Source organism: Haliaeetus leucocephalus, unplaced genomic scaffold (assembly GCF_000737465.1).
Source record: "Haliaeetus leucocephalus isolate CR32 unplaced genomic scaffold, Haliaeetus_leucocephalus-4.0 Scaffold702, whole genome shotgun sequence".
Classification (NCBI taxonomy): domain Eukaryota; kingdom Metazoa; phylum Chordata; class Aves; order Accipitriformes; family Accipitridae; genus Haliaeetus; species Haliaeetus leucocephalus.
In genome coordinates this window covers 3,979,531-4,003,163 of record NW_010973138.1, presented here as the reverse complement: position 1 = coordinate 4,003,163, position 23,633 = coordinate 3,979,531, and the positions used below count along the sequence as shown (strand labels likewise).

At 41.8% G+C, this 23,633-nt stretch overlaps 1 protein-coding gene across 2 annotated transcripts in view; it reads right to left on the bottom strand.

Annotated features, from left to right (window-relative positions):
* The window catches only part of KCNJ6 (potassium inwardly-rectifying channel, subfamily J, member 6), a 49,180-nt gene that overhangs the window by 22,302 nt on the left and 3,245 nt on the right, over positions 1-23,633 (bottom strand). Inside the window, exon 2 of one of the 2 annotated variants that reach the window (XM_010580330.1) lies at positions 16,717-17,637. In XM_010580330.1, coding sequence (XP_010578632.1) covers positions 16,717-17,614 — 898 coding nt within the window. In that variant the 5' untranslated portion in view covers positions 17,615-17,637. Of the gene's footprint in view, positions 1-16,716; positions 17,645-23,633 lie in introns of those variants that run through there. The other variant, XM_010580329.1, reaches the window with a different exon arrangement.

Genomic DNA, 23,633 nt, shown 5'->3' with positions numbered 1-23,633 from the left:
TTCCAGGGAAGCGGGGTTGTTATTATTAAGTGCATTAGCAACATTAGATGCAGGGCTTGATTCTCTGTTGATGTGCCTTCTCTGTAATTATTCACATCCATGCAAACTGCCTACAAAATGAGTCTAAGTTGTTACTGAGTTGTACAGTTGAAGTCTAGGGGAACTGTGTGCTCACTTTTTCAGATGTAGAACCAAAGAGGCAGAAGGTGAGGTGAGAAGGAATTGCTCTTTCATCCAGGTCATGCCAGCCTGCCTGTCTGTAACGCAGCAGCCCAGGGATCTATTTTCCGATCTGGTCGTAAGGCCTGTTTAATTCTTGTTGGCCCAATCTGAGTCCTAGCTCAAGGCTGCATGATGCTGTTCCCATTTTTTTGGGGGGGGATGGACAGCGCTGCTCCAGCATGGATAACTTGCCCCTTCCAGGGTTCTTGGGCTTTGAGTCATGTGGGGGTCTCAAACTGGCCTCTGAGGCTGCAGCCTGTTGCATTGGTGTGTGCGAACAGCCCCTTAATTGATGCCTTGGCTTAAGGCAGGTGCTCAGCTCATGCCCAAAGCTGGTGGCACCGCGGGCAGCTGAGTGCAGCGAGAGCAGCTGGAGGGCAGAGGCAACATCGCTGGGCGAGCGTGGTGCTGCGTGTGAGCTGCAGCAGCTGGGCGCTGGCTGATGCTGAAAGGTCTATTCTTGCTCTGAAGCAGGTTACACCTCTGAAGCTTGAGGCCCTCTGCTCCTCTCTTTGCTGCCCACTGAATACATCTCGCTTTTGGACCATGGCTACTTCACTGGGCCTGTTCCTTGTTTCTCTCTGAGGGACCAACCCAAAGCCAAATGAGGCCAAAAGTCTTGGATCTGAGCATTTTTTTCCCCCCATATCTTATTCCAATGTGGAAGCAAAGAGCACTGTGCACAATTTGGGAGTTCAAATTTAGAGCTTGAAGTATTCATATTTAGGCTTAAAGTATTGCTCACATGGTACCTTTTGTTTTTCTAATCAAATGGTTTTGCATTCAATTACTCTAACACGAGAAAGAGAAGAGGAAGTAGAAAACCTGCTCTGAAAACCTAGTAAATACAGCATCTGAGATAGATAGATGTAGTGTAATATCTTATGGTCTGGATGCAATAAAATCTCAGTGTAATGATTATGCAAATGTAACAAGCCCCAGTGACGATGTGGTTAGACTTGACTCAAAGCGACAAGAGTCTTTCTGTTGATTTCAGGGAACTCGGGGTGTTCTTACACACACTGGCAACCACTTCATCTTAGGCTCTCAACTTTTTAATATAAACAAGTGCCCTCTGGGTAGCAGCCCATAGGAATACCTTTCAAAATGTTGTGTTTTACTATCAAAATGGTTTTGTGCCATAAACAAAACTCCACAAACAAATTTCCTTTTCTCCTCCTTGACAAACTTGTACAACTTTCAAAAGTAGAAAAATAAGATAAACCATAATCTGCATTCTAAATACTTTATGCCAGGTTGTAGAAAGCAGGTACCTCTTTACTTAGCAGTTACTGGTCTCTGAGTTTGCAGTGGAGGAGCTAATTGTCCCTGAACTATAACGAGAATGACAACCGACTGCTGTATAACTCAGCCTCTGAGCCTGCAAGATGTTCTATGTTAGCAAGTATATTTTGATTTGTATCAGTTCCTCTACTTTTCTCTAGCCTTTTTTCCCCCCATATGTAAACACCATAACCACAAAATGAGTTAGAGGACCCCGTTACTCATTCGTTACTTTGCCTGGGATTTGAGTGACCATGTATATTTGAGTGGCCTCTGCCCAAACACTTTCCCTGCTATTTATTGCAATCTTATAAACTCAGGGTTTTTTTTAACAATCTGTAGTTAAAAATTCATTGAGAAAATTACGTTTCTTCATTGGCAGATTACAACTCAGGGTCCCTTTAGCACCAGGCCTTCACACTCACAATAACGAAAGTTCAATTTTACAGTCTGGAGAACAGCATACTATCCCAGTATGAATATTACTTTTATAAGAGTTTCTAGACTGAGCTTACTGTAATTACACGACGTATATGGAAAATACAGTTTCTGTATATTATCACCACCTGCTTGTTATATCCTCTTTATATCAGCATGGCTTCATCATTCAGTTGTAGTGTGATGCTACAAGGTCTCATGATAAAGATATTATAACACATATTATAAATGTCAGTATGGATTTATGAGACAACCTGCACTTTTTGCTTTCACAGCACCAATTGTAGACTGAGTGCTAATCTTCTGCCAGTACACCTGTTCCTGCTCAGTGTTATTTTCTTCTCTTTTTGTTTAAACAACCTACAGGTATGTTATGTATTTTGTCCACTTAAGCAAGTTATGTCTCTCCTCAAATTAAATATTAAATTGCTTTAAAATTGATTTTTCCTTATCTTCTCCAGTCCTGCATAGCTGGAATAGTGGAGATAAAGCATTCTGTATTGTATTGTGCTGGTTTTGCCTGGAAGGTATCTGGCTGAAGTGTACTGCTCTCCCAGTGGACGGTGATAGCTCTGTGTTGGCTTTTTTGGGGAAATGAGGCTGAAGGGTGCTACTCAAGGGCAGACTCCAGCTGCCTCAGGACTGCCTGGACCTCCATGGGGTCCCACAGGTGTGATACCTCCTGCATCCCTGCAGGAGAGTGCACTTTTTTTTGTGTGTCCTCACATCCTCCCGGGTGCCGGGGGGGAACGCAGTGTGCTGCGGAGGGTCTGGACTGTGAGGAGGGAGAGAAGTGCCTGGCTGCCTGACATAGAAGGTATCCATAAAAATTGGGTAGCCTCACTCAGTATCTATGGAATAGACTGCTGAGAGGCAAACCAGGCGTAGAAAGCTTGCCTTGGAGAGGATGCCAATTTGAGCCTCTATTCTCCTGTTGGGGCTTCTGCATTCTGCCGTGCTCATCTCTCCAGGCTCCCTCCCCTCCGGTCCCAAGCCATCAGCCTTTGTGTGACCAGAGTGTGGCAAGGAAACAGCTGTCCTGTGAGCTGGGTGTTTTGGCACCAATGCGCCGAACAATCTCTCTCACATTTCCAGCACACACTCAAAGCAGCGGTTCATATTCAGCAGAAAGAACATTGCATATTTATACATTTGGTTTTTAGGTGTTACTTTTTGCTCTGTCTTCATTCTTCCAAAGTTCGGGGGCTCTGTGGTAGTCTTGGCATAAATAATTTCTGAGGTGGCAGAAGAAACAACTCATACGAGAAGCCGGTTTGGCTGAGCAGCTCTCTCACATCCTCAGGGACGGACGCCATGACTTAACTTAAATATTTTGTTTATATTTGCATCCAGCTGTGTTATATATATATATGCGCGCGCACACACACACACACACACACATATGTATACTTACTTTACCCATATTAATGTATAAGATGTGGTATTGCCATAGTAAATTAAAGACATCATTCCTAACCTAAGCCTAAATGCCTCTTCAGTGCCATGCGCCATCCCTCCACTTTGTTGCAATTCCTCATACCAGTCTTCCTCAGCCACACACATCCCGTTTCAGCTCGGTGTGAATCAGCCTACAATATTTCACCTCTAGCTTGGCTGCTGGTATTGCATCACTGGAGATTTACATTTCTGTTTTGGCCCTCAAAAGATGAATGTGGCCATTTTGTGTTCCCTCCACATGGGTTTCTATGTCACAGTGGGGCATCGCATAAAGCTGGAAATCAAAACTGGTTGGAGAACATGGGAATGGGAGACTCACAGCACTAACCTGTCTTGCCCTGACTGTTCTGAAGTCCTCAGGTGGATCATGCTGTATGAGTTTCTGGATGGAAATTACTATGATTATTTATTGCTTTCTGTGCATTTTATTTTGGTTGCTTTGTAGACATCAGGTTGGGCTGTTGGACTTTTCAGAAGACTATTTTGAAATATTAAGATTGTCTGCCTATTGGGTCCTCCTAAAAAGAAATGAGAATATAAAAATTAGAGGAGGAGGTGAGCATGGCAATGCTAGAAGAGTGATGTCCAAACCTCATATTATAAACAAGGTTTCATGCTCAAGAAACCTCCTTGCCTCTGAAGGGAGAAGGGCTTAGTCCGGAAAAAATTTCCAGGGGAACTTCTGGAGATACTTTAATTTTTTTTCTCTTGGTGTTCCTGTGGCCTGCTTGATGTGATATTTACATAGTGTAATGAAGAGTTTTGAGTGAGATCTGATCTCTGTCCTGGCTGCCATAAAGAGGATTAACCTCGAGATCTGTGTGTGTTTACAAGAATCTCTAGCGCTCTGCTCTAGTTCTGTTATCTTTTAAATGAAATCATTAGCACATATTTGTAATGGACCTGCTATACCTGGTGAAATTTTGGCTCTTGGTTCCTTTCTTGGTAACAGATTATGCACTAAACCACATATGACAGATGGAAAGCGTGGTAGGAGGCGGTGAATCGAGTACATAAGAAAGGGAGATAGAGTAAGGTGTATTTTTATGGACTGAGCATTTTTGTACATAGCAGTGTTTGTATTTGCAGCGAACAGTTTGTGTGATGAAATATTCAAGATTTTTTGGGCCTGTGTTTGTGGAACGGCTTGTTCCATCCATACGCAGAAGGAACAGTGGCTGCAGAGAACAGAACAACTGCAGGACTGCTGCAATACAGCATGCCTGAGGGAAAGATACCCTGCCTGATACCACCGTTCCTTCCATAGCTATGGAGTCTCCTCAAATGTCGTGAAGTCCCCTTTTAATAGACAAAACTTCCAGTATGGGTACTTTATCTAGATTCTAATCTTCCATTTACCTTTTAATTAGAGTCCTAATTGCTTCTTCTCTGAGGCCATTAGGGAGCTGACAGGCATTGCACAGCTCAATTTATTCCTTTAGGGTCCTAATTCAAAAGCCACGAGAGACTGAGACCTACTCCACAGGTTTGGGAGAGCTTTGGATCAGGCTCAAAGCTGTATATTAAACATTTCATACACATTAGTAGGGGGTGTTTCTGGACTGGATTTCTATCACTGATGGCTTTTGAATACTTGAACAGTATTTTATATCCCTTTGGAGGGTAAAGGAAGGCAGATGTAGCAAGGTTAAGATTCATGTTTGTGTCTTAAAACCTGGATCTTGACTAATTTAACAGGGTTTTAAAATCCTGTTGTAGTTGTGTTCAAGCCCTGAGGGGAGAGTCTTAAAGAGGGGTTTGAACACAGTTAGAGAACAAGCTGTTCTGGAGCACAGACAGGCAACTGGCGTTCAACTGTTTCTAATTCATCTGTAAGTTGAAAAATGAGGACTGGATCTATTTTGAAAGATTTGTCTTTTGAAAGGACTTAGATCTTTGCCTTATCATTCTTTGCTAAAGAAAGAAAAAAAAGCAGTTTAACTGTAAAATCGGAAAGGGGAACAGACCAGTTGTTGTTCGTCAGGGGGACAGTCGGAGGAGGCCAGTTGTGAAGGGTGGGCTTGTGCTCATTCTGCACTGGCTGCTGTGATGTCTCCCTTGAGCTGATGTCAACCCCTGTCTCTTGGTGTCGGCTCCCGTTCCTGCCCTGCCCCACACTGCAGATCATGGTGGAAGTGCTGTGAGTGACCGCTTTGCTGTGGTCTTGACGCACAACCGTAATGGTACTTACAGCCTGCATTTCTAAAATGAATATTCTGCAAAAATGCTCTGGAAAGGCTTGGGTTGCTGTAATAAGGGCGCACAACATGAGGCCAGATCAATCACTCGTAAAGCACCAAACTTGATTCGTCAGGTGCTGGCGAACTGTGGGGCAGTTGTGCTGTGAAGGCAGCTGCTGGCCTCTGTCTTCCCAAGAGAGCCTGCCCTTGACTCGTGGTAGGAGAAGGGCATTTTCCTCAGACTGCAAAGCTAAACCTCCTCCACTTCACAGCTGTCTAGATGTGGCTACTGCCTTTGAAGCAAATTTTTGGCCAGACAAGAACCCTTGACTGACTCTAAACCTTTGGCTTTGGACTCTTCTACACTTTTTCACGACATCCATCATGGCTGTATTGGCAGTTAGAAACTCATTCCCGCACTTATTATCTGAAAAAGTAGCTCATTTGTTGTCTTCTCACTGTAAAAAGAGACTAATGGAAAAAGAATCTGAAAATTATGAAGAGGGTAGGGGGATTTTCCCATCCTGGGGATCTAAGTGTAATAAATTAATACTTCTTATGCAAGGGTGAAAAAAATTGAACTTAATGGCTGGTTAAAAAAAGCGCCAGCACAATTTAATTGGACTGGCTGAGTCATAAATCTTTTTTGTTTTGGAGGTGTCTGGCAGCTCTGCCATAGTCAGATTGATTTTTTTCCTTTAGTGGTAAGCCCCTGTGTCTTCAGTTCACATTAGTCTGCATCAGTAAGGAATGTGGAATAAAAGTTGTCAACCCTGATGTGCCTTAGGGCTCCCCCCCAAAGTCAAATCTTAAATGTCTTGACTCTGTTATTGGATACAAGGCTACCAGTTGTGGTGATGGTGATGACGACGATGATAATAACAATAATGATAATTGAGCAATTTCTTGTAGCTGGATTTTGTGTTGGCAGCTTGAATCACACAAAGCCTGTCCAATGGAGTGAGAAGCAGGCAATCACAGCAATGTTGGATGCCCATCTCAACCTCCCTCACTGTCTAGAGAGGCAGAAAGATGCAAAAAAGGGTGACTATGGCCAGGGGAGTGGGACAAAATCCAGGATGAGTAGGGAATGCTGTGAGTTAGTGCAATCTTTGGATCACTCTTCAAAGACTAGTTGTCTGATGGAGTGCAGCCTTACAAGTTTAAGATTTGATCTTCCATCAGACCTCCTGGAGCAAAGCTTGGTTGCACAGGCTGCCTGCCTGCCCACAGCAATGAACTCGTGCTCCTTATCCAGTTCTGCCTCCCCTCTCTGAGGCACTACTGTCTCCAGTGGTTCAATGGTGGCCACAGAACAGCTTTCAAGTACATAAACCACAATTTCTTAAATGGTGACATGGGAGAACAATGAAAGCTGTTAGCTGGGTTATTTATTTTTTAAAGCCATTCAATTCTTCACAGTTATTAAATACTAGGAGGAGCTGGCTTTGAGTTTTATAATCACAGACTGATTTAGGCTGGAAGGGATCCATGGAGTCATCTGGCCCTACCCACTGCACAAAGCACAGCCAAATAGTTTGAGTTGCTTAGGGCATATGCAGTCAAGTTATGGATATCTCCAGGAATGGTGATTCCCCTATCCCCCTGGACCTCTGTTTCAGGGTCTTACCAGCTTTATGGCTAAAAAAAAAAATAAGGTTTTCCCTAGTGTCTAATCAGAATTACCTGTATTGTGACTTGTGCTTGTTGCCTCTTGTCCTGTCCCCTTGCCCCTCTGAGGTGTGCCTGCCTCCATCTTCTCTGTAATCTCCCACTGGTAGGTTCAGACAGCAATAGGATTCCCCTGCACTGTCTCTTCTCCAGGCTGAACAGTCCCAGCTCCCTCCGCCTAGCCTCGTGTGTGTCCTGTGCTCCAGCCTCTGACCATCTTGGTGGCCCTGCTGGACTTGCTCCAGTAAGTCCATGTCTGTCTTGTACTGGAGCCTTGAACTGGACACAGCACACAGGAGGTGACCTCACAGGTGGTAAATAGAGAGGAACAGTCACTTTCCTCAAGCTCATGGGTATACTTTTACTACCACAGTCCAGCATGCAGTTGGCCTTATTCACCAAAAGGACTTATTTTGGTGTGTATCATTCACTTGCTGAATAGCTTGTGCTTAGAGTTATAGTTTAATGAATTGCATAGAACTGTGTTTGCAGACACTTTTACTCATTTTACTCCAATGACTTTAGTGTGGGCAGCAATGTTCATCGTATGTGTGAACCTGAGCCCATTCATCTTCTTGGGAAGCCGGTACCTAAGGGCAGAGGTAGGCAGTGGTGCTTGCCAGCTTCCTTCCGCGTCTTGTCTTTTTCCTCTTTTATTCTCACTGTCACTTCAGTGACGTCAGGGACATGCTGGCCTCTTCCAACTCCATTTAGTAACAGCTATGAATTCAATGACAAATCCCTGGGGCTTTGGCTCTCCTATTAGCCTTGGCCAGTGTTGTGAATTGTCCTGAAGCAGATGTCTTGGCTGCCCTGACCCCTTGCCTTGCTATGATAGTGGCCTGCATTCACACTGACCTAACTATATGCTGTTGCCCTCCTCTAGTGCTCATGATGTGAGATCAGGTCCTGATCAGGTCTGTCTAGGGAAGCTATTTGTACAGTTCATGGGTTTGTAAAATTAAACTGCTGGGAGAAGCCTGGGAACCTACAACCTGCCATCCTTTGCAGGGTAGAAAATACCCTAGAGTGTGTGTTACCCTTCCCACTATTTATTTCTGAGAAGTTAGTGGGGATGGTCCAAATATTCCCTCTGAACTGGTTTTCCAAATAAAATTTTGCCATTCCTCAGAAATCTCAAATGAGTTTCTCATAACGACTGAAGATTTGGTTTTGGTGATCTCTAATTTTTGCTTTGTTTTCATGTTTCAAATGTTTCTTTAAATCAAGTTTCTTTATTGGCTAAGTTGTAAGAATGGAATATCTCAAATTCAACAATCCTATATTTATTAAAATTCTAATTTTTAAACAAAAGGTTTTTTCCATTCCACAGAAATCCCAACAAATGAAAATTGTCAAAACCAGGAGGAACAGAAATCTTGGAAAGCGTTTTGACTCGTTTTCTCTCTAATTCTCTTGGGAATGGTGGGAATGAAGGAGAGAGAGTGAGCGAACAAGAGCAGAAGGCTGATCACACGAGCTTTTTGTGCCTTTCGCATTTGTTGTCACAGCGGCTGCCTCATTGCTCTGGGAAGATCCTCTCTCTTTCCATCTCTTCTGAAAATACAGCAGGTTTGGAGAAGAGAGGGGTGAAGTACAGCCAGAAAAATGACATGTGGATTGCTTGGCAGTTGCACAGGTTGTCACACGAGGAAATGTTTTTTATTTGAAAATCAACTTTGTAATAATAAACCACAGATATTCAGCATCACTTACTGGGACATTAGCACCTATTAAATCAAGAGAAAAAAGCAGGCCAGCCTCCCTCCAGCTGCGCAGCACAGGTTAACGCTGCTACGAGTTGCAGGTGGGAGTGCTGAAAAAATGTGTGGCTGCTTGGAATAAGCAGCCCATGTGCGTATCCTGTAATCGGTGCCTACGCTGCTGCTTGGACTTGGGCTCAGACTCACCAGCGTGGTGTTAGTTTGCTCCTCTTCAATGACACAAGCGAGCAGCTCCCTGAACCCCCTTTGGCTACACGGATAAACTAGAGCTCAGCTGCTTTGTGGTGTCAGGGTGGTGAAAAACAGGCAGAGCACATCAGTGACTCCGAACTTGTGTTTGGTTTTCCTTAAAATGCTGTGATTGAGACCACTGAGACCATTGCAATTCTTTGTGACTTGTTTTTGCTGGAATCCCTTGAGGACTTTTTTGTAGTGGCCTTGGGAAGCCCAGAAGCTATGCCATAACAGGAGTTTTTAGTGCTGACAGCAGCTTTCTAGAATAGAAAGCATATACTCGTAAGTCTTTTCTCTCTTTTTCATGTAGTTATGTAGCCAGTGGAGTTAGCTGCGGTCCATAGGCTTGTTCTTTTTAATCTATCAGGTGTTGATTTTGAATTTCTGGTTACTTAACAGCTTTGCTTGCTCATTCTTCAGTCTTTTAGGTCACTTTTGACTTTACAGTTACTGCTCTATTCAATTTTGTGAAAACTTTCAGCTGAAGGTGAATAATCTATCTGCTTACATTCATGAGAAACTGATGTAAATATTTGTAATTTAGAGAGGTCTTACTGTTATCAAGGAGCGTAATGTAACATGTTTATCCTTCATTACAATTCAGTGAGAGGAAACAATATTATACAGCTGGAAGTAAATAAGCACCAAGGGGACAAGTGAAAAGATCTTTTAGAAATATGGGTGAGAACAGAGTTTGCCAAAAATATTTCCCATGGTTTTGAACTGCAGGCTGTTTAAGTATGCTTCATATCTGGAGATCAAACACAAGTGAACAAGGTAATCAACATGAAAGAATCAGTTCATTTTGGCAAAAGTTCCAGGGGTGAGACACTGCCCTGACTCAAATCAGTGTGTGCCTGGGATTTCATCACAGGTGCTCAGCAGCCTTCATCTCCAGGTTGGTAACAACCTTGGATAACCAAAAATGAATCTAAAATAGAAATTATAGCTATATTTTTCTTTTTCCAAATCAGCCATTTCAGTGCTGACCCTTCATTTACACTGTTCCAAGAGCAAGTGGACAAACTGAGTATGCTCAGGTTAATAGCTGTTTTCTTGAAAAGTGCTCAGAAATGCAAAAGGCACTTCATTGTCCTGCAGCACTTCTCAGGAGGGCTCAGAAATCATGTCTCCATTTTGTAAGCAGGTGAAAAATGTTCAGTGAGCTAATTCTGCCTGGGGTATCCTTCGACCTGGATAACACTGCTGTGCCCTTTGCAGAGAATCATCCCTTTGGTTTTGCAAAGTGGAGATCATTGTGATGGAGACTGCATGGGCACAGGGGGGACAAGTACTGCTCAGTGCAGCTCAGCCTCTGCTTTCTTGGTCCCGCCGGGTAATACACAGTCATCCCTTAGTGTCTGAGCTGGGTCTGGAGACCCAAGGACTCCACAGTATCCTGAAACTAGGACAGGGTTGTCTGGTGGTGGTGGCCCGTGAGGTTTGGGCTGGTCAAGGAGGAGGGTGCCAGCACAGCTTCCCGCTGAGCCCTTCTGCTAGGGAAACAGCAGCAGGGCCAGTGTTAAAGCACAGCATCGTGATCCTGTCATTCCTCTGGCTGTGGAGATCGTGAGCCCTGCAAGGGATAATGTGTGTAGGCTCACAAGTGAGAAGGAGTGGCGAGCAAAGATAAAGACAAAATTTTCGGCATCTCTCTCTGCTTGCCACTGTGCTAGGAAAGGAGCAATGCTGACAGTGGAGGTCTGCAAGAGCGTGCGAAGAACAGGAATCTGCCCTTTCTCTGTGCTCAGAGAGACCTAATATGGTTTGCAAGGACATGATGTGCAAAATGAAGCTGCTCTTCTGCAAGTTTGATTTGTGTTTAGAAAAGAATTATTTAATAATATCTAATTAGCTATATGAAAGTGGTTTTTAATGCAGAGGGATCTCAAACCTTTTTTTTTAGGGATCTTACTTTTAACGTAAGAGTTACTGCTTGAAACAGTATTATAATGTTTAGGGGTGAGGGAGCAGCTGTAGTTGTGAAGAGCTGAGCAACTAATTGGTGAGAAAGGTATGAAAGATGGACAATAGGCTATTATCAAACACTCAGCAACATGTTTGTATAGTACAGCACTATTCAGAGAATAAAGCTGTTAAACAAAATGTGTAATCCCTTTTCCCTGCCTTCCCTGAAAGTAATATAGATGATCTCATCAAAATTTTGGTTGAAATACTCATAATCAGCATACCTCTTTCCTCATGAACTTTACTCCCTGACTTCTTGCCATTTTGCATATTGTTTTGACTGTTGTGAAATTGTAATTGCCTCATTTAAGCCTTATAGTCTCCTTCACACCAAATAGACTATTCTTTTCTACCTGTAGAGAAAGCTTCCTGAAAGAAACATCACAATGAAATTGAAGTACCTTTCTTTGCCGGCATTCAGAACTCCAGCTCATGACTGCAATCACTCATGCTAACAATCCTAATTTTCTGTCTTAGAATTAATAACAATGAAACACTTTGTTAGAATTAACAAAATGAAAATGTGAGCAAGGATTATAAGTGAAAGGGATTACTAGGGAATTGGGGCTATATGAGAAGGTGAACCTAGATATCTAAGTCTAGCACCTAGCACCAAGAGATGTTAAAACTATTAAAACAGAAAGAAAGGAAAACTAAGACTGGAGAGCCGTTGTATTCTGACTGTTCCTGAAATGATGATAATCCAGCTTAGAGCAGAAGCCATTTATTCTTAACCCTGTTTAAATTGTATTTCCGTCAATGTACGTTGGTCACATCCCAGCGCACAACAATCAAATCTACTTTCACCAGTTGCCTTGCAGAAACACTTGGGTGTGAGAAATCCTGGTTCTTTTCTTCCTTTCATCTACATCCCCTTAAGAAGCAATCTGAGAGCATAAACATCTCTTCTTTGAAGACCAGTAAAAAATTCTAGTGCAAAACTAACCTGAGCAATGCTTATTTGGAGAGCGAGCAAAGTCTGCAGAAATGTTTTGAAAGGTTGGAACTGCTAACATACATATCAAAGGGAGATATTTGTTAGGATTGGGCAAGGATAAGGGCTAAATATGGCAATTCATCCGGGAGAAATAAAAAAGACAATAAATCGGTCAGTCAAAGGGGCTGTAGTGAAGAGTGGGAACAGCTTTATACAATGTTTGTCTAGTTGATAGCATCATTTACAACATAAATAACCATCTACGTGAACATTTTATTGCTTTCCACACACATTTTCCACAGCTGGCAAGTGTGTTTGTTTACGTATCTATAAACCATTCTGCAAATACTGCTCTCAAGCTGCCTGTGTGTCAGGATTATAAATGCACACTATTACAAGTTTATTTGTAAAATTATCCATATAAACCTAAAGTTATCTGTCTAGCTTTGTTACTTATTTTTTGACAGTTATAAATGTGTAGATAATTTTTTTTCCTTGGTGCTGTTTCAATTTTCAGGTTTTTATTTTTAGGCAGAGGGAATTGCCAGAGTGTCATCTAGTGCACCCTACCGGCCAGATACAACTTCACAAAGTTTGAGGGTCTTGCCAACTTAAGTAGGTTGAAATACTTCATATTCCTTTCCTGTGTTAGAAAGCACTGTTTTCTGCAAATTAACGCAGGTTTAGAGGAGGGAATTGAACCAGGCTGCTTATGATTCAGGAACTGCATTACCAACAAGGCTATGGGCTGTTCAGCATAGTCCTCTTTTGCACCTTTTTTTTGTTATCCCTCTCTCTGAGTTTCTTACTTTCTTTCTCTCTCAGTTTCTTTAGCTGTTGTAACATACCTCACTTTCCCACTTCACCTCTCCAGATTTAAAAGACTTTCCTTTTCTTGATCTTGGTTTATTTTCTATATCAGAATTATACATTTGGAAGTCTTGTTTAATTTTTTAAAATGACTAGTTTGCTTATGATGATAAGACCTCCCTTAAATATAGATTTCACTAGGCAAAAAAAGCTTAAAAATTTCGTGCTTATTGTTAGAAAGAAGCTGTTAAATTATCATAAAAAAATTCTTCAATGGAGATTTTTTTTTAAATTTAAAACAAATAAATAAGTTCTTCAAATCCAAGCTTTTGTGCCTGCTATTTAGTGGGGACAGGGTTCAGGATCTTTGAACCCAAGTTTTTTTGTTGGTCCAAGGAAAAAAAATCGTTTTCTCAAATTCCATTACTATAAATGTGCATACTCTAACAAATCTCTTAATTGGTCTCTAACAAATCTCTTAAGTGGTCTCCAGAAAATAATATGAAACAGTGGTGGCACTTTAATATAAATGATCTATTTTGAATGGCAAATATCAAATACTGCTGAACTGAGATCAGCGTGTTAGTCATGTTCTTTCCAGTTAGTTAATTTGCATCTAATGTTACAGCTCTCCCATAAGAAGCGGAGGGATGCCAGAATCCTGTTTTTTTAGTGCTGCTTAAGTGTGGGACCAGAGCCTTTGCTGATATGGGGCTATTCTGTCAATGCCACAGCTGTAGTCTGACACTAAAAGAAGTATAAGCGCCTCAGAAATGGCTTCCCTATTAAAGATGGACGTTACTTCAGTTTTTTCAGAGTTAGTGTCAACCCTTCCATTGCACTGGCACTCCTACCTGCTGTTAGCATGGTGGGAAATGGAATGGGGGCTGCAAAACGTGGAAATAACAGATGTGTCCTTCAGATGTAGTGACGCTTGGTTGGACTTTAGCCCCCTGTTCCTGAAGGCTTGTTGGTTTCTTCATGGCAGTCTAATGTACTTCTCACCATGATTGGGTTTTTTGGACACTTGAGAGATGTGCATCATTAAGCCCTTAAGGTGGAAAGTATTATATATGTATAAAATGATATCACCTGCTCAGTAAAACTTTAAACAGAATAATATCAATAATTAATAAAAATAATAGCAAATGTTGATACTTAGCATTTTCCACTATGTTACTTCTCATTAAAGGTATAAATGTTGTCAGAGTGGGGAAGCTCCGAAAATAGAGAAAGGATTGTTTTCACTGGACAAACTTGGGAGTGGCTTTTCTGATGAATAACATAGGCTAATGATCTCAGTCTGGTTTTGACCCATGAATGATGATATTGCTATAGCTGAGGTCACAGTTTCTTAGCTTCAGTTTTAATGTTTTTTGTATCGCGTGACTTTGACCAATGTTGGCAGGTATGATGGGTAGTGTATTTCTTGCTCTCCAGGGTTGGAGGTTGCTGCTATAAGCAACTTCTTTTACTGTTCTCACTCTACATTGGGTGTAAGAAGGAAATGTGAGTATATGATGGCCTAGATTTGCTTTTAGTGTTTGCCAGGATGTAGCTGGAAAATATTTGTAAATTAAAAGAGGGAAAATGTCTAGTTTTGGTAGAAAGTTGACCTGATAGCACCTTCAACAAAAATAACCCAATGCATGTGGGCAAAGCACAGAACAAGTGGCTACTTCCACATAAACATGTTTTAGAAATTGTGCTGGTATTTATGACATTAAACTTTCTGATGCCATAGTTAAGCAGCATTATTCGATGCCCTCCCCTTATATCTCATGCAGCTAGAGAGCCGACCCAAACAGAACAAAATGGAGCAGCTTAAAATGGTAAACGTAGCTACCTATGCAGTGCCGGGGTAACACCTTAATCCTGGATGGCTTCAGTGGGTTTTCAAATCACTGCATCCAGTTTCTTTGTTAATATGAACTCATTTTAACTTAAACTTTGCCAGCCCAAGCAGTCTGAGAGGTAGCCCCCTCTGGTGAAGGCTGATAATGGCTGAGTGGAAGATGCGGTCAGTCTCAGAGAAGCAAAGGAGAGCCCAGAGAGCTGAGTGAGTGTGCAGGGGTGAAGCTGAGGTAGGGGAGGGAGGGTTAAGCAGTGAAGAGTGGCAAGGCTTAAGACAACAAGATTACATTTGATGCACTGCAGAAGTATACTGTCTTTTGACCTTATAGGTATTTTCGGTGAGATGATTTTTATACTTCTACTACTTGCCAATACTTTTTCTGGAAAACATGTTGTTCCGTAAACCTGAAAACATCCACCGCTCTTTGGGATGTCAACTTCATTTAGCTGCAATTCAGAAATTTCAAAATGGTTTCAGCTAACAAACAGCAATTTCCTCATCGTCTCACCCGAAGGTGATGCAGATGTTTGAAACCTCTGTGCCTACTGCACGTATCAGAAACACTAAACATTTCATCTTGATTTCTCTTCAGTACCACCTACTTCCTGGAAAATTTGGAAGCCTTGCATTTACCACTTCAAATTCTCTGCCAAGTTCCTTTCAATTTTTTTTTTTTCTCCATTTTTGTCTCACACGTTTATTATATGGTGACAAATGCAGTTTTCTTCTGACACCACATAATAGATGTGTGAAACACACACACATGTTCTAGTAAGAGACTGCTCTTTATTTCCTGGCTCCAGTTGCAAAACATGAGTCAGGGTTAGAAAGGTTGTACCTCTGTCAGAGATGTGTAATCCACATCCTCAAACTTTTCTAGCTTCTGCTACAGTAGTGGGGAAAAATGGCAAATCTGGTTCTTCTATTCCTATACTCAGTGTTTCCTCCTCCCTAAGCACATCTTTTCTTCATTTTCTAATCACTGTTCTGTTGTATTGATTATATTTACTCACTTCAGAGATTGATACTGTCATTAACAGGAAAAAAAGTACCTCCAGCTCCTAAAACAAGTGTACCAGCACTCTGACTGCGGGAAACACAGCAGTTTTAGAGAAAATATCATCTTACTATTCTGGCTTTAATGTTAAGAAAAAACATTACTAGTCCATTTGCTGTGAATTCCAAGCACTATTTTCTCTCTGTCAAGTGATATCTGATGTTCTGCTGTATAATCATAGGTAATGACCAAATATAGCCTCTCAACAAGACTCTGGTGACATAACATGCCTTATTTATATATACCAGATTTAAATATTCTGTACGCTTCTGCAGTGTGTAGGGGGCCTCAGCAAAATACAAAATCAGACAGATCTTTTGTGAACTAAAGTGGAACAAGCCCCATGTTACAAGTTAAACCAAAAACAAGTAAACAAGCAAGCAAAAAGAGAAAACTGAACACATTATCACTTCCTACTGGATCCAAACAAGCTAGGAATTTCACATGGCAGGCAGTTATTCTGCAGTTACCCATGGGTGACGGGAAGCAGCAGGAGCTATGGTGCTTCCGTGTTAATCATAAACAGAGTTTTGTATTGAATTTTTTCGTTCTAAATCATTTTATCCCACAGGGTCCTAGTGGTTGAGTTGCTCCTGCAATAGAATGACAAATAACTGGGTGACATGCTGTGAAAAATTTAGAAAATGAGAAATGCTATTCCATTTTCCAAACAGAGCAGAAACAACACTAATTCCATTAGGCAAGATGGAACAGACAATTAAACTGGGCATGCTTTTAATTTTGAAGCTAACCAGGTAACTGATGCCTTTTTCAAATGTAATGACTATTGAAGTGATTCCTTTAAAGTGAAGCAAACCCACTGATTTTCCTTTCTAAAATTAAAGCATTTACCTTATACAAAGTATAAGAAATGTTACCTGTTGCCTCCACCATTCCTTCTAGGATTACAACAATTTCTAGCTCCTCTTTGGGCAACTGGGCTTTGGAAATCTCCCAGAAAGGACTCTGCTGGTTAATTTCATGGCTGATGATCAGTGGTGAAACCAAAAAGAGACGATCATCCCCTGTGTAATAACCTACGTTGATATCTGTCTGGTTGAGTGGTATAAATTCCCCCTCCTTTGTCTGTTTGGATTTGATCAACTTGGCTCGTATTGATGCCTCTACAATGTGTGAATTCCTAAGGTCTCCTACTCGGAACATCAGACACAGCTTTCCATCCCGCATGGAAATAACTGCGTTTGTAGAAAAAACCAAGGTTTCTGCCCTCTTCTTGGGTTGGGATATTTTCACAAACATGCAGCCAACCATGAAAGCGTTGACGATAGAACCTAAAACAGACTGCACTAAAAGCAGAATAATTCCCTCGGGACACTTGTCTGTGATGACCCGGTAACCATACCCAATGGTGGTTTCTGTCTCGATTGAGAATAAAAAGGCTGAGACAAACCCATTGAGGTTGCTGACGCATGGGGTCCACGTGCTGTCCCCTATATGATCCATATCTCCTCGCATGTAGGCAATTAGCCACCATATCATTCCAAAGAAGAGCCAGGTCACAGTGTAAACCATGACAAAAATCAACAGGTTGAACCTCCACTTGAGATCGACTAAGGTAGTGAAGATGTCAGTCAAGTAACGGTAAGTCTCTCTGACATTCCCATGGTGGACGTTGCATTTCCCATCTTTCCTAACATACCTCTGGATTTTTCTCTTGGCACATTCTTTGTTTATATTTTTTGGCAGATCCTCTCTAGCTTGTTTGGGCAACTTTGGTTGATGAATAGTGACAGGGCTCTCTATGTCCTGCTCCATTGAGTCTTCTTCCAGTACGTTAGCTGCCATAAAAAACAAACAAACAAGAAAAAAGGCAGGCATTATTTTTCTTATTATTTCTCTAAGTCAACACACAACTTCTTCCTGTATTACTGGCATGAAATTGCTATTAATCAATAAAATGATCATCCTTGTTCTTCGCTCACCTGTTAGATGCACAACACAGAAGTCAAATGATGCCAAGCATCCTCAATTTATTGCTAAATAGAAATACTTTGAAGGAAAACTCTCATTTCCTATCTATCAGGTCATCCTATCTACACCCATATTTAAATTCTGCAAGATGTGTTTAAGCAGAACTTTCTTCCCCCCATCCCCCTTTACAGTTTAATAAATGAGATTTCTTATGCACCAAGAAAGATCTTCTGGGAGATAGCAGATATAAATGAGGAAATGGATTCACTTGGGGGTTTCAGTCAACAAGATGAGCAGAGAAAATGAGAAATTGTTGAGCTATTTTTTCTTTCAATTGCATTGCTATGGGGAATGTATTAAATAAGTATAAGGAGTTTTAAACCCCCCCCGTCTTTAGAATGAACCAATCTTACTCTTGTTGAAGACAGGCAACAGTGTAATATGTACCAAGAACAATTCAAGCACATTTCCATAGAAAATCAATATCTTGCTGATACTGAGACAGGGAATTGTGCGTCCTCCTCCCAGTAATGTAAAACATACAGTACTTCAGAAGATGATTTAATTTTAATTTAGTATGCCTGTGGCCTTAATTCAAGGGTACATTTTTTTTTCTAATGGTATGGGCCTAAACAGCATTCCTCTGTGTCTTACAAGAATTTAAACCCCAGAAATGACAGTAACTGCTTTTTTTTTTTTTAGTTTCCCAGCCTTTTGAGATAAATAGCTTCATTATGTTTATGTGCAAGAAAAAAGACTTTACTGAGGAGGAGAGTGGTTTTATCGAATGTGTTTTGCATGAAGCTGAGGAAACGGCGAGGTCTGGGGTAAGTGTTGTCTTTTACTGGAAACCTTCTGCACTCTGGGGCTTGTTCCTGCAGGAATTTCAGCTCTTGAACTCCTAATTTTCTCTCTTCTGGCTAACTGCTATCATTCTGCTGCCAGGCTGTGAAGGGAAAAGGCTTCTGCTGGCTCTGCCTAGACACTTGGCTCTGAACAGAGTAGCACTGATGTGATGTTGTACCACCGGTTTACGGAGAAGCTCCTCCTGAAGAGCCAGGGCGTTGACACGCGTGTTGCCGGTGCGCCCTGCAACGGCCACCGTATACACCAACAGCCCACCCAGTAACTGACTGGGTGGGCTGCCCAATCCTGCTGTGAGGGGCCACCTTCAAGCAGAGAGCTGGGAGCAAGCAGCTTGGCTTGGGAAGCACTTCGTTTCCCTGAGCTCCGGTTGCCTCCGATTACCTCTTGCCAGGCTGGGAAATGGGGGCATAACCCCATCAAAGCTCCTGCTTGACACAGCGGTCCTGTCTCTGGCACCCCAGGGGCTTGGGTGTCTCTGCCTGGCACTGCCCTGGGCAGTGGGGCCAAACCCTTTCGCACGGGGGAGCTACCAGGGACGCCTGGGCTCTCGTCCAGAGAGAGGGTTGCGCAAGGGGCTGCTCTTGGAGGGTCGGTGTGGCTCGAAGAGCATTTTAGTCTCCCCCTCTTAGGAACACGTGCTACACGGCAGATCGTCTGTGGAGTCTCATAGCACCTGTAGCTTTTTCAAGATGTGCAGACTCACCCCTGTGGAGAAAGATGACAGACCCTTGTAAGGTTTTAGGGGTGAGTGAAATACCCAGGAATAAAAAAAAAAGGGATTGTAGACTGTTTCTCCTTCTGTCCTGCTCCACTGCCAGCCAAGCCTCTGTTCAGCCCCATAGCCCTTTCTGTGTTAAAAGAAAGGCTCAAAGGTCGACAGTAGCACGGAACCCTGATAGCAGTTCTGTGTTTTAAGACTGTGTGCTGCATTCTGTGCCACCTTTTAAGGTTGCTGCTGTGTCTAAAGAGAGCATTATTCAGGCTGATGGTAGCGGTAGCACTGGAAGTCATGTCACAAGGCAGTCAGTTCTGAATGAACCTACCCCAGTTGGTGACAGTGTGCCTACTTGCATTATAACTGATGCTATATAATGTATGACGAAATAAGCACAATAAAAAGGCATTGCAGGAACCTTGTGAGGCAGACTTAAGCCAAAGCCAGAAAATTTGAAGTTAAGGCTTCACACTTTCTGCTTAACTCTCTATTGTGCCTAAGGAAATTTCAGTCCGCAGGCGCTATCACATCACTGCAGTAACAGACCCCTCAAATACTTATGAACAGCCTATGAAGGCTCTGGCTTTTGAGGTTTTAACGGACTGTATGTTAGACTAGTAACGCTGGTTTAAAGTGGTTCATTATCTTTAAGGCATTATGAATATTTTGCTTTCTCCTACCAGATAGAGCCTGGCATGAACACAGAGACAGGGTGCAGGTGTCCCTTGTTGCCTTTGAGAATATACCTTACTTCTGACCTTGCTAATAAAGGCAACCATGTCCTAGACCTCCCTGCCTGAGCATCTCTTACAAGAAACGGCAAAGTGCATTAAAAAAGCGTAGCAGGACTGGGAGGGGACACAGGTGCTGATTTTGTTACTGGCATCAGGAGATATCTGAAGGGACATCCCCATCCAGAGATGCCTAGCAGTCATATGCTGCACCCATCCAGCCTGCTTTGCATACAGTGTTTATTTCCTGTAGAAGTACTTGCTAGCAACGAAGCACCTTTTATTCATACAACAAATTTTCACAGTACATGGGCTGACCCACAAAGAGAGGGAGGGGCCACATTTTCTCAAGCAGCTATAGGTTTTGTAGCAGGAGCAAGGAGCCGCTGTGCTCCCCAGAACACGGTGTTGGCTGTCACTGTAAGTGGGCTTCAGAGACCTGCCCCTTCCAATGTGGGAGGATTTTTCTTAACTTTGAGAAGTTGCGCCAGAGCTGACTCCCATCTGGATATGTGAGAGGGCAGCTTTGGACAACCAAACCCAGTGACTGCATTTAACCTATGTCTCGATCAGTATAGCATCTTGCTGACACTCTTGCGGACATTTTAATCTCCCTGGGGGCATCTGGCCATTTTGTAAGCTCTTCAGGCTCCTTCCAGTGCTGTCATTTCTCAACTCTCAGGCAGTCTCTAAGAGGAAAAATTAAGGTCAAGTTTTCAGTCTTTTTCTCTTATGCAAGATGCCCTTTGACTCTTTCCCTCATCCAAATTCTCCTCCTGTGAGACCCAACGAATACCTGTATGGGAAGGTTTCTAGATCAGAGTCACAGTCCGTCACCCTCTCCTGGTTTGAGTTCTCACTCCAGAGTGAACCTTGCGAGCAGCAATTCCTGAAATAAGTGATCCAAGGATTGTGCATCTATGTGTTTCCATGGAAATGCTTGATGAATAAGTTTTAAACACATGGCAGGATCCCTGTTCACCACTAAGGCTGAGGAACAGCCACATATTGTCAGCGCCTTTGCCACAAAACACTTTGACTAATTATATTTTTACTTGATATGAACCCAATTAGCTTATGCTGTTTATTTAATTTAATTTTCCTTTTGGTTACATAATGGCTGTCATGGTTCCAGAAACAGGGGAGTGAATAGCAGCTATCTCACTTGAGAGCTATTTTTACTCTCTCCGCGTTTCTTCACGACAAAAATATATATATATTATTAATCTGCACTGAAAAAAAAAAAAAGTACTTCTGAACGCTTCCCCCTCTGCCAGTAAACATTATGTTTGTTTGAACACAACAGCCAGGTAGCAACACTGTGCCAATTTAGGCCAATTTAGAGTATTCTGTTCAAAGTATTTGTTTCAGTGAGTCTCTTAGGCAAATGCATACATGACATATGAGATTTCAGTGACTTGTTTCCTTTTCCAGCAAATGACAAGGAGTTCTCTTAAATAAGTCCCTGAATAGTTCGCTTGTGTTTCATCATAGCAGTAGGTACTGGCTATGGCTATATTAGCAAATTAACTGTGCCCAGGCCTATTCTTTAGCATGGAGGCTAAATGGAGTAGTACAGCCCACACTTGTATTATTGAACTCCTGTTGTTTTCAAAGCAGGGTAGTCTCATACAATCTGCTTATTAGGAATAGTCTGTGTCCCATGATAACACCCGAAATGTAGCCAGGAATTGTGTGTACTCAGTTCTGCACTGGTCAAAACCATGCCAGGGGCTTTTCTAGGAATTTTACCATACAAGGAGTTGGCTGCCAGTCCTTGGGAACATTTTATTTTCCAGTAAAGATGCAACCAGTGTTGCCCTTGTCTCCTCTATTCCAGAACATCATTGGAAAGGCACAATCCAGTGTTTCCAAGCACATATTTTTATTTAGAGTCTGTAGAATAACATGAATCTAGTGTCAACAACAAACTATAAGCTGTACAGAAGATACTCTCATGACCTCTGTGGCTGTGAATGTAACATATTACTATAATCCCTACGCAATCATTTTATCATTAGCAATGTGATTTTTTTGTACTTTGGTAGTGCTTCAGACATCTTGTCATGGTACTGTACAAATACAAAGCAAAAGGAGGTATGTAAAGGGCATACTTGTCTAATTTAAATACTTGTAGCCTATTTTGATTGTATACTATATTAGAGTTGTATGATGTCCTGCAAAATAATTAGGAGTTTCAACAGGGAATATTACAAATTATAACTGACCTTTTTGTAACACAAGCTGATATAGAGAGTTCAGTGAATGTTTCACTGTAATTTAGTAGACTAATTTTATCTCTTGTAACATAGTTGTAAACGGTTTGTATGCAAATTCATTGAAAATTCACTAATTTCAAAAACGTCAAAGATTTATAATCTACAAGTTGTTCTCATGGGCTTTATTGCACGTATACAAATGTCAAGCAGACATCATTTTGACTGTGATTTGTCTGCATGCACGTCATTCCCCACTTTCCCGATAGGATGAGGGCAACTTTTATGTTATGCAGCTGTTTGCATCTGTAAGGTCCAAGTTTGCCTTTTGTGAACAGTCTTCAGTATTCACTTCTCATTTGCTGTGATCACAAGGCTCCCTGACACTGAACTCATCTGTGGAATATTTGGCAGAACCAGGTGGCTATTTCTGTTCCCTGCTGCCTCTGCGAGGTTGTTAGGCTTCGACATCAGGAGAAGAAGGCATAGCACTGCACAGCACAAGACATTTTCTGCAATGTTCAATACTCTGCTCTAAGTCTGGGTCTTTCTGTTTCTTCTCTTGCTTGTGGTGCAAGGAGAAGTCAGAGAGAGGAAGCAGACTGGGAGCTTTTGAAATGCTTTGCCTGATCTCGGGCTGGCTTTAGTCACCGTTTCAGAGCTTTGTAAAATCTTGTGCCTGTTGAGCACTGAGGGCACAGGAGCAGATATTCTCAGAGTAGAGGGAGATTTGCCTGTTTGATGAACTCAGCCTGTATCGCTCTCAGTGAGACCAGGTAATCCATACTGCGAGACACTATATTACCACTAGATATGAGGAGAAACAGTCTTGTTTACAGAAAAAAATGGAGCCTTTTATGATCAGCTAACAATTGTAAGTAGTCATTATCACAAAATGCAGATTTTCTTCTGAAAAAGAAAGGAATTAGGATCTGGTCCTGTGCTGTTGAAATCAATGCAAGATTGTCTATTCACTCTGCTGGGAACATTGTCTAAGTCCTTGTTTTGAAATGTTGAAATGTTCAATAAACACTGACTTGGCAAATTGCTTCAAGAACCAAATTACTTATTTGTGCCCATAGAATCACAAATATAATTTCAGAGAGAATATGCATATGATTTAAGTTTATTTCAACAGCAGTTTTCACTAGAAAAGAAATGCAAATTGAAGTATATTTATGATTAGAAAAGAGGTGGTAGGATGATACCTTGTTTTTTCACACTACCTGCTTCATCATTGCCTTCTAATCCAACTTGATAAAAATAACGTTCTACTATTTTCATTTCTTCTAAGCCTGTACAGCTGCAAAAAATCAGCCTGAGTAACGCTTTGC